The 10,414-nt window shown below is 49.7% G+C and overlaps 1 protein-coding gene across 2 annotated transcripts; it reads left to right on the top strand.

Annotated features, from left to right (window-relative positions):
• The first annotated feature begins 259 nt into the window (after positions 1-259).
• RINL (Ras and Rab interactor like) lies at positions 260-10,013 on the top strand. 2 transcript variants are annotated; one of them, XM_090260619.1, is made up of 11 exons: positions 260-1,420; positions 1,620-1,767; positions 5,602-5,704; positions 6,644-6,716; positions 6,803-6,867; positions 6,986-7,096; positions 7,183-7,578; positions 7,947-8,234; positions 8,495-8,626; positions 8,778-8,941; positions 9,024-10,013. In XM_090260619.1, the coding sequence occupies exons 1-11, from the start codon at positions 1,371-1,373 to the stop codon at positions 9,078-9,080; spliced, it is 1,587 nt and encodes a 528-aa protein (XP_090116745.1). In that variant the 5' UTR covers positions 260-1,370; the 3' UTR covers positions 9,081-10,013. The 2 variants fall into 2 exon arrangements, with proteins under 2 accessions (XP_090116745.1, XP_090116744.1); XM_090260618.1 differs by lacking the exon at positions 260-1,420 and having other exon boundaries at positions 1,427-1,767; positions 9,024-10,012.
• The last annotated feature ends 401 nt before the right edge of the window (positions 10,014-10,414 follow it).

Raw genomic sequence — 10,414 nt, 5'->3', positions numbered from 1 at the left:
CCGGGCCTCTGAGGAAACCGGGACATCTACGGGCTCGTGTGAGAAGCAGAGCGAGGGGTGCCGAGAGGGGACCGCAGGGCTCTTACCCCTAGCTTCCAGTCTGCCAGGGTCCCTTCCTCCAGAGCCCTGTCATCTGAGGCCTGAGTTCCCAGAAACAGGGCGGAAGGTTGATTTCAGATACCCCCAGCCCCGCCTCTTCCCCCCTCCCTCGCACTCAGCTTCCTCTTTGTGAGGAACACTTTCACTTCCTGCTCCTCCAGGCCTCCCCTCGGAGAACAGGTAGGGCCCCCAGGGACCGAGCAGCTGGCACTGGTACCCTGCACTGCCTCCTTTGTTATCAGGCAGCTCCCCATCCTGCCCTGCCCGGCACCACCCACCTCCTCCTCCCCCTCTCATGGGACCCAGGTGAGCATCTGCCTCCCTCCCCAGCCCCTCCTGCCTGCTCCTCAATGGACGGGGCGCCTGCTCCGGTCCCCTCTTCCCAACACTCTGGGCTTCTGGTAGGCGGGCTCGCTGATTTGTTTAGTTGTTTATTATCCACCTTTTCTACACACCCCAAGAAGAATGGAAGCCCCCTGAGAGCAGTACCCCAGGGCACCAGCACCTAATTCTGGGCCTGAACTCAATAAATATTTGTGGGATGCATGGACCCAGATTTCCTACTCCTGGGAGTGCTACAGGGAAAATATTCAAAACTGCCCGCCTTAAGCTGGTAGCCCACTATAGGACTCTACCTGGTTAAGACTTGAGGCCTGATGAGTAGATGGCTAGAGAGATGGCTGTGTGAGAAAGCAGAGTAAAATAATGGTAGAATCTGTGTAATGGGTGTATGGCTGTTCCCTGTAAAATTCTTTCCATTTTTCCAAATGTTTGAAGGTTTTCATTTAAAAATGTTGGGTTGAAATATTTGAGGGCCCCTTCATGTTCTGGGAAGGGAGGAGGAGAGGATCTTGTGTAACTATTGTCTTATTTATGGAGCCCACTGCTATGGGCAGAGCCATTTTCCAGGCACTGGGTTTTAGCTAGGCTTGTTACTCAGCTGGACCACATTCACACGCTGCACCTGATGTTAAAACCTGAAATATTGCCCTACCACTTGGTAAATACTTATCCTTTTGAGTCCTCACCCTCTCCCCTACCCCAACACACACTGACCTCCCTCCTGGGACTCCCAGAGTGCCCCCACCACCCCATGATGAAAGAATTCACTCCCGGCGAGGAGCCTTGGGTCCAGTCTGATTGGTCAGGGTCTCTGCTATATTGACTGTAAATATTTTGAACGTTACCCCTGAACTGGAGGAGCCTTGAGTCTTATCTTCCTCCCTGCCAGAGGCCAAGGCAATGGCTTGTTGGCCTTCCATATCCTGAGGATGGCCCAGCCAGAGGACCAGGCCTCAGCAGGCCCCACTTACGGGGACAGGTAAGAGCTGCTGGGGCTGGGGTCTCCATCTCCTGCCCTGAATTCAAAAACTTCTTTCACCCAATGCTGCCCCCTACAGGCCCCTGAACCCTATGTCTGACCCTTTATCCCTGGACTTCCCGTTCTTGGCCTTTGGCCCCACCTCAGTGTCCAACTGCCTACCTCTGACCCCTGGTTTCCTGGACCCTGCACATCCCAGACTGGAGAATGGAGCAGGCGAGACCTGCCTAGGGCTCCTCGGGGCCCCAGAGCCACTTCTTCAACTGCAGAGGACATGGGGTGTCTGGCAGATCCCAGAGCTGGACGCCCAGGGTGCAGAAGCCCTTCTGGAGCTGTGGCCACCAGGGGTGAGTACTCACAGCTGGGGATCCTTTCTGACCCTCCCATGACAACCTGGACCAGTCAGGACTCTGCCAGTTGCTAGTGACAAACACAATATAAACAGGTGAAACCAAAAAGGCTACTTACTGATTCAAATGACTGAATAACCCAAACATAATTTCAGGAATGCCTGGATACTGAGCATCAGACAACTTATAAATTTCTCTTCATCCTATTTCTTGGCTTTGCTTTAAACTGTGGGGAATTCTGAATATTTTGGACTGTAAGTGACAAGCACTCATTCTACAGTTGTTTAAACAAATAGGTATTTACTTTCTAACATAACCAGAAAGGCAGCTGAGGACTCTGGTTCAGCAGCTTGGGTGACATCAAGTACAGCGTCTCCACAGTTCTCTTCGACTTCCCTCCTGGTTGCCCAGTGGCTGCCCCAGGTCCAAGCACATGTGTGTGTTCCAGGCAGAAGAAGGGAAGAAAGGAATCTCCATTTCCATCTTTTTTCTTGAAGATTTTATTTATATATTTATAAAGAGGAGGGAGGGAGGGAGAAAGGGAGAGAAACATCAACATGCCAGAGAAACATAGATTGGTTGCCTCTTGCATGCCCCCAACTAGGGATCTGGCCCGGAACCCAGGCATGTGTCCTGATGGGAAATCTGACCAGTGACCTTTTGTTTTGCAGACTGTTGCTCAGTCCAGTGAGCCACACCAGCCAGGGACCATCTATTTCTTTTACCAGCAAAAGCAATAGCCTTTACATCTGAATCAGAATATATGGTTAGGGCCAAGTAGCAATATTTTTTAAAGCTCACCTAGGAGTTATACAGCCAGAGGTGGGAAGTACTGACTATTATTCATCTTCTATGGCTGTGTATATCAAGGCCCTGAACAGAGCTGTTGTTCTGCAAGGAATAAGGGATAGATTGGGATAAGATAATTATGGGTCTACTGTAGCTTACTCCTTGGGGGAGCTCTCTCCCTGTGGTGGCAGAGATGGCTGTACCCAGCCCGGCACTACATCTCACCAGGTTAGCAACCCTAGTGTAAAAGAGACTTCTTCCCAAAGAGCTCCAGCAAAATTCCTGTGGAAGATTTCCATTGGCTGAGCTTGGGTCACATGCCTATCTCTAAACCAATCACAGTCCTTTCTGGTGTGGCTCAGTTAATTGAGTGCCATCTGCGAACCAAAGGGTCACTGGTTCGATTCCCAGTCAGGGCATATGCCTGGTTGCAGGTCAGGTCCCCAGTTGGGGGTGCATGATAGGCAACCACACAGATATTTCTTTCCATCCCTTTCTCCCTCCCTTCCCTTTTCTCTAAAAATAAATAAATAAAATCTTTTAAAAATACAAACAAGCCTTCCAGCAAAGATGGAGGTGTAGGTAGACATACTTCACCTCCCTCCATGACCATAAGAAGGAATACAACTACCTCAAAACCAGAACTTCTAGAAAGTCAAACTGCATGGAAGTTCAACAAACAAAGATATAAAGAAGTAATACCCATCCAGACTGATGGGAGGGGCAGATTCAGGGCGAAGAGGATGCTGTGTGGTAGCAGTGGCAGCGGTGGTGGTGACAGCGATGGCAGCAGCAAAGCAATGGCTGTAGCCGGCTGGCGGGAAGCACAGTCACACATTATAAAAGTTGGGAGGGACACCTGGGCAATGATCCCAGCCCCAGATCAGACCATACAGCTTAGAGTTCCAGCGCTGGGAAAAATAAAGCCCCATTTTTTCTGACTGTGAAGACCAGTGGGATAGGCCAGCAGAAGAAACTGCTCATCTCTCAGCAGAGTCCACTTGTTTACAAGGCCCCCACGGTCCTATAACGTCCACAAACGCACCCACTCTGGGAACCACAATCAGGACAACAGCTAGACGGATGCGAGTCCAATACAGGAGGCAAGTGAAGTGCCTGGAATAGGGGCAAGTGCTGAACAAGTGGCATTGTTCCCTTTCAGACCCCTCCACCACAAACAGCTCCACAACGTGGTGAAACAGGTCGCCTGTACTTATGAATACCTAAGGCTCCGCCCCTTACAATGTAAGAGGTGCAGCAGCACCTAAGACACAGAGGCAAACACAGGAGGCTGCCAAGTTGAGGAGACAGAGAAGTATGGCCCAAAAGAGGGAGCAGGTCAAGGTTCCAGTGGGAGAACTAAGTGACAAGGAGATAGCCAACCTAACAGATGCAGAGTTCAAAACACTGGTGTGATAATGATGCTCACACACTTGACAGATGTGATTGAATATGGCAAACGTATAAAGGAAGAAGTGAAGGCTATACCAAGTGAAATGAAGGAAAATCCACACAAAACCAATGGTGAAGAGAAGGAAGCCAGGGTTCAACTCAATGATTTGGAACATAAGGAAGAAATAGTCAACCAGTACAGAATGAAGAAACAAAAATTGAAAAAAATAAGGAAAGGCTTAGGAATCTCTGGAATAACTTTAAATGTGCCAACATCCAAATCACAGGGGTGCCAGAGGGAGAAGAGGAAGAGCAAGAAATTGAAAACTTACATGAAAAAATAATGAAGGAAGACTTCCCGAATTTGGCAAAGGAAATAGACTTACAAGTCCAGGAAGCACAGAGTCCCAAACAAGCTAGACCCAAAGAGGACCACACCAAGACACATCATCATTAAAATGCCAAAGGTTAAAGAGAGAATCTTAAAAGCAGCAAAAGAAAAGAAGAGAGTTACCTACAAAGAGGTGCCTGTAAGACTGTCAGCTGATTTCTCAAAAGAAACTTGGCAGGCAAGAAGGGACTGGCAAGAAGTATTCAAAGTGATGAAAAGCAAGGACCTACAACCAAGATTACTCTATCCAACAAAGCTATTATTTAGAATGGAAGGGCAAATGAAGTGCTTCCCAGACAAGGCAAAGCTAAAGGAGTTCATCGTCACCAAGCCATTATTATATGAAATGTTAAAGGGACTTGTTTAAGAAAAAGAAGATCAAAACCAAGAACATTAAAATGAAAACACACTCACAACTATCAAAAGAATCTAAAAAATAAAAACAAAAACAAATTAAGCAAAGAACCAGAATAGGAACAGAACCATAGGTATGGGGGTCATTTGAAGGGTTATCAGCTCAGTGGGGGAAGGAGGAGAAATGGAGAAATGGTGCAGGGATTAAGAAGCATAATTGGTTCGTACAAAATAGGCAGGGGTAAGTTAAGACTAATACAGGAGCCCTGGCTGCTGTGGCTCAGTGGATTGAGCGTCAGCCTGCGAGCCAAGTGTCGCTGGTTCGATTCCCAGTCAGGGCACATGACTAGGTTGCACATCAGGTCCCCAGTTGGGGGCGCAAGTGAGAGGCAACCACACAGTGATGTTTCTCTCCCTCTTTTTCTCCTTTCCCCAGTCTCTAAAAATAAATAAACAAACAAACAAATAAATAAATCATTATATATTTTTTAAAGAATAATATAGGAAAGGGCAAAGCCAAAGAACTTACATTCACCACCCATGGACATGAACTATGGGGGGTGGGATTGTTGGAGGAAAGGGGGATACTGGGCAGAGGGGAGCAAGGGGAAAAATATTTGGGACAAATGTAACATCATAATCAATAAAATATACTAAAAAAGGAAGGAGAAAAAAACAGTGACAGTGGTCAGAGAGCACTGTCATCCTATTAGCTAGGTCAGGTTTTGGACCCACTCTGAAGTCTTGTGGGAAGTCAGCTGACCCACGTGGGCTTAGAAAGAGCAGAGGTTCTCTCAAGGAAATTTGGAGCATGGCTCCCTAAATAAGGGAAATGAATGCTAGGCGGGCAAAAGTAACACATCTGCACAAATCCCCTTCATGCTGACCCTTGTTTCCACCCCCAGAGTTTCCTGGTCACAGGGCATGACACCAGCCAGGTCCTGGTGTTGAAGACAGGACCTTCACCAGGGGAAGTCAACACCTACCAGATCCAGAAGCTTCCTGGAGGTGAGAAGCCTACCCTCAGGTTTCCAATAAACAGCAAATTTATCATCAGGAGTGGTCAAGTTTGCTTCCAAAATATCTCCCAAATCTTCCCAATCCTCTCTGCCTCCATCACCCCAGTCTGTGCCACCATCACCTCTTCCCCAGGCAGTTTCAGGAGGCTCCTCTCTGGTAGCCCTGTGCCCACCCTTTCCTTCCTGCAGTCCATTCTGAGTACAGCAGCCAGAGTGGTATTTTCAATCAATCAGATGTTATATATTTCTGTCTTAAACCCTGCAAAGAATATGCAATATCCTTAGATAAAAAGTTAAAGTCTTCATTATGACTTATAAGGTGTTTCAGTAGCCAACCTGCCCACCTGTCCATCTGCTGCCCCTCATTCACTCTGCCCCAGCCACACTGTTCTCTCCTTGAGCACACTAGATGAATCCCAGTTTCAAGGCCTTTGCATTTGTTCACCCCATCTGAATTAAGGCTCTTCCTTGAATGATTGGTTCAGTCTCCATCCTTCAGCCCTCTGTGGAAATATAACCTTCTTGACCACCACAGTTAAGATAGCCCTGGTCATTTTCAATCACTCCATTTTGTTCATAGCACTCAGTACAATAGACTTATCTTTATTTTCCTACTCATTTATTTTCTGTCTTTCTCCACTAAAAGGTAAGCTATATGAAGGTAATGATTGTATCTGCGTTTTCACAACCCCAGTATCTGGGGATGAAAAGGTGCTCAATAAATACTTGTCTAATGAATAAATATTTGGTGGCATAAGTGGGAAGCAAGCATAAAGACACAGGAAAAGATCCCAAATACAAAGAATAGAAATTTCCCTGTTTGAAGGTTCTTGAAGGGATTCAGGACTTAGGAAGAGAGAGTCCCAGGGAAGGGGAGGCTGCCACCCCTCACATTTTCTAACTTGTCTGTCCTTGCTCCCTCACTCAGGTGTGTCTCTGGAATCCTCTAACCTCTGCATGCCAGACCTGTCCCATCTCCTGGCCTTCCTATCAGCCAGCAGGTACAGTTAACCCATCACAAAGGCCAAGGGGAATCCTTTCCTAAGCCACCTTACCCACATTATGGCTCCTACTTATCTTTTCTCAGGGATGTTTTGCCCAGAACTCTCCTCTTGCCCCCTCCTACTCTAGAGCCTGGGGAGCAACACACAGGTAAGGCATGGTTGTCTAAAGGAAGGGGAGGCCAACTTTCTGCCTACTTGGTCCAGGAGGATGGCACTTGGGGGACCAGATCCTCTGCAGATTGGCAGTGTCTAACCCCACTCCTCAGGGAGGGTGCTCTCCGTGGTGAACAAGGTCTACCTGGAGATCCACAGAGGGCAGGGGATGGAGCAGACTTCTCCAGAGACACCTCCAGAGACTGCCAAGAAAAGTGATCCAGGTTAGCAGGGCAGGGCCCCAGGACCCTGAGATGAGGGAGCTTTTGCAGCTGTTCTGTGGGACCAACCCTCTCCTCCTCACATCCAGCCCCCAGGAACCCTGCCCCTCATCAGGTCTCTTGGGTGGAAGGCCCACTCAGCCCAGAAGTAGACCATCCTGGGCCAGCTCTGGCCAGCCTAGAGGAGGAGGAGGAGACTGATGACTACAAAGAAGAGGCGGAACCTGAGGATGTGCTTACTAATCATGTCCAGGCTCTGGCCAGGTCCAAAAGCAGCTATGTGGCCAGGCAGTTCCGATGCCTTAAGGCACGCCTCACCTTGGATTCTGGGGGCCCCCACAGGCCTGGGGACCCCGCCACAGAGCTGCTTCAGGATGTGCGGCACCTCCTTACTGACCTCCAGGATCACTTAGCAAAGGACCCCAGTGTAAAGGCTGTCTTTGGGAGCAGGGGGCCTGGGATCCCCCAGAAGGACGAGGATCTTGGTAATGAGGACTGGGAGGAAACTTACGGCCACTCCCTGAACCCACAGTTTACATTTGCCATCACTTAGCCCTACATATGTGTTCACACTCAAGTTCTTCCTCTCTATCCCTGCGCACATCTTTTCTGTTCACACATCCTTTCCTACACATATTCTGTTCAACACTGCTCCATCTCACACAGGTGTGACAGCCATGATTTCCTCTCTCACGTGCGTTCGCACGCAGGCTCTCTCTTCCACGTGTGTTCATACCCATGTCTACACTTGTGGGTGACCAGAAGCTAGGGCGGGGTGGCTGTCGGCCGGGGTGGGTCGGTGGAGAAAGCAGGTGGGAGGAGACTCTTCCCTCACCCACCCCGCCCCTCGTAGGCCCAGCAGTGGAGGCGGCCTTGTGCCGGGCAGTACTGGCGCCTCTGAAACCAGCCCTGTGGACACGACTCCGCACGCTCCGCGCCCCAGAGCTGCGGCGACTGCGGCGGCGACAAATAGCTCTGCGGGCGGGAGCGGGGCCTGAGGGGCAGGGCCCCGCCCTGCGGGGCCGCATCCACTCGCGCCTTGCTCACCTCCACGCCGCGTGCGCCCCACGCCGCAAGGTGGCATTGCTGCTGGCGGTGTGCAGTGATGTCTACGCGGGCCTGGCTTCGGGCGAGAACCAAGGTAAAGGAGGAGTCTGCATCTACCTGAATGTGGAGCAGCCCTGAGGGTTGTGGAAGCCAGGTAGGAGGCGCCTGTATGAACATCGAGGGGGGTGCGGGACATGCTCTATGCGAGGCGTCTTCGCAGGCCCGGGAGTCAGGTAAGAGGCATTTGCAAGCCCAGCAAGGTGAGAGGCAGCCAGTGCTCACGGTCCTGAGGATCGAATGGAAGGGGCCTGCACACCCCCATCTTATCTCACAGCCTGTCCTTGGCTTCCTCAGAGCCCCAGGGCGCCGACGCCTTCCTCCCGGCACTGACCGAGGAGCTTATCTGGAGTCCAGACATTGGGGAGACACAGCTGGACGTGGAGTTTCTTATGGAGCTCTTGGATCCGGAAGAGCTACTGGGAGAAGGTGAGGCCCCCATCCCCAGAACTTCAGGACCCAACAGGGTGGCGCCCCAAACAGCCTGACCCTGCAGCAGGTGGAAGGGCAAGCAAATTGAAGGGGACATCAGGTCACAAGGGAAGCCAGGAGAACTGTGCCAATCTCTTATTGCCCCTAGCTGGGTACTACCTGACTACGTGGTTTGGGGCGCTGCACCACATTGCCAACTACCAGCCCGACGCGGGACGTGCGCCGAAGGGGCTCAGCTCTGAGGCCCGTGCCTCCCTACGCCAGTGGCACCGCAGGCGGACGCTGCACAGACAGGGCCTTGCGGGAGCCCAGGTGACCGACCAGTTGGACTGTGGGTAGAGGGGAGGGCTAGCCCTGTTGCCTTTCTTACCCAGGCTCCTGCCTGTTCCTGCAGGCCAACCTGCCCTATGAGGAACCCTGGGGAATAGAGACTGTGCCAAGAGACCAATGATGATCAGGGGTCTCAAACCTTTTGTTCATCAAGCAAGATTCAGAGGCACCTGTTGTTTAAGGGCAGCAAGGAGGAAGAGGTCCCAGGAAAAGGGACTGGCCCACCTCTGGGCTGTTCCTACTTCTTGGAATGCCCCTCCCTAAGGTCCACACTGCTCCTTCTCTCCCTCCTTCAGATCTCTAGGCAGATTTCACAGTCTCAGTGAGGCTCTCTCAGACACAGCTGTCTAAAACTGTAACTCCTCTCCTTTGACCCTCCCTGTGGAAGGCAGAATAATGCGCCCCACCCCCCAATGTCCACTTCATAATCCTCAGACTTTGTGACTATGTTACCATATGTGGTCAAAGAGACTTTACAGATGTGATTAAATTAAGGATCTTAAGATGGGGAGGTTACCCTGGATTCTAGTGGGCACAATGTGATCACAGGGTAATTATAAGAGGGAAAGCAGGAAGGTCAAAGTCAGAGGAAGAGATATGATGCAAGCAGAGGTTGGAGTGGCGACCAGGAGCCAAAGAATGCAGGCACCCTCTAGAAGCTGAAAAAGACAAAGAATGGATTTTCCCCTGTAACCTCCAGCAGAAACTCAGCCTTTGACTTTAGATCCCTAAGAACTATTTTGGACTTCTGATCTTCAGAACTGCAAGATAGCCCTGGCTGGTGCGGCTCAGTGGACTGAACACCAGCCTGTGAACCAAAGGGTTGCCAGTTCGGTTCCCAGTCAGGGCATATGCCTGGGTTGTGGACGAGGTCCCCATTTGGGGGTGTGCGAGAGGCAACCACACATTAATGTTTCTCTCATTCTCTCTCTCCCTCCCCCTAGTCCTCTCTCTCTCCCACTACCCTTCTCTCTAAAAAAGTAAATAAATAAAATCTTTTTAAAAAAAGAACTGCAAGATAATAAATTGGTTTTTGGTTAAGCTACTAAGTTTGTGGTAATTTTTTACAGCAGCAACAGGAAACTAACTAATACACTCCCTTACCTAATCTTTATTTTTTTCCATAGACTATCATTTCCTAACATACCCTATATTATACTTATTCATTTTGTTAATTGTCCATAGTCTTTCCCCTTCCCTTGGAACAGCACCATCCAATAAGAATATAATGCAAGCTACAGATGTAATTCTAATTATTTTAGTTGCTACATTAAAAAAAAAAACTAAAAAGAAGCTAAAGAGCTTATATGCACGACCCATGGACATGAACTAAGGGGGGTGGGATTGCTGGGGGAAGGGGGATACTGGGCAGAGGGAAGCAAAGGGAAAAACTGGAACTGTTGTAACAACATGGTCAATAAAATATACTTTAAAAAACTAAAAAGAAACAAGTGA

This window comes from Furipterus horrens, unplaced genomic scaffold (genome assembly GCF_987537825.1).
Source record: "Furipterus horrens unplaced genomic scaffold, mFurHor1.1.pri manual_scaffold_13, whole genome shotgun sequence".
Taxonomy (NCBI): Eukaryota; Metazoa; Chordata; class Mammalia; order Chiroptera; family Furipteridae; genus Furipterus; species Furipterus horrens.
This window is presented reverse-complemented; position numbering and strand designations above follow the sequence as displayed.

What these genes read in the sequence shown, in the direction of transcription:
- RINL (XM_090260618.1), top strand. Translation starts at nt 1,513, where the DNA reads ATGTCTGACCCTTTATCCCTGGACTTCCCGTTCTTGGCCTTTGGCCCC. An exon ending in GCCTTCCTATCAGCCAGCAG is followed by an intron (nt 6,717 to 6,802) that starts GTACAGTTAACC and finishes ATCTTTTCTCAG; the next exon opens with GGATGTTTTGCCCAGAACTC. An exon ending in AGGGCCTTGCGGGAGCCCAG is followed by an intron (nt 8,942 to 9,023) that starts GTGACCGACCAG and finishes CTGTTCCTGCAG; the next exon opens with GCCAACCTGCCCTATGAGGA.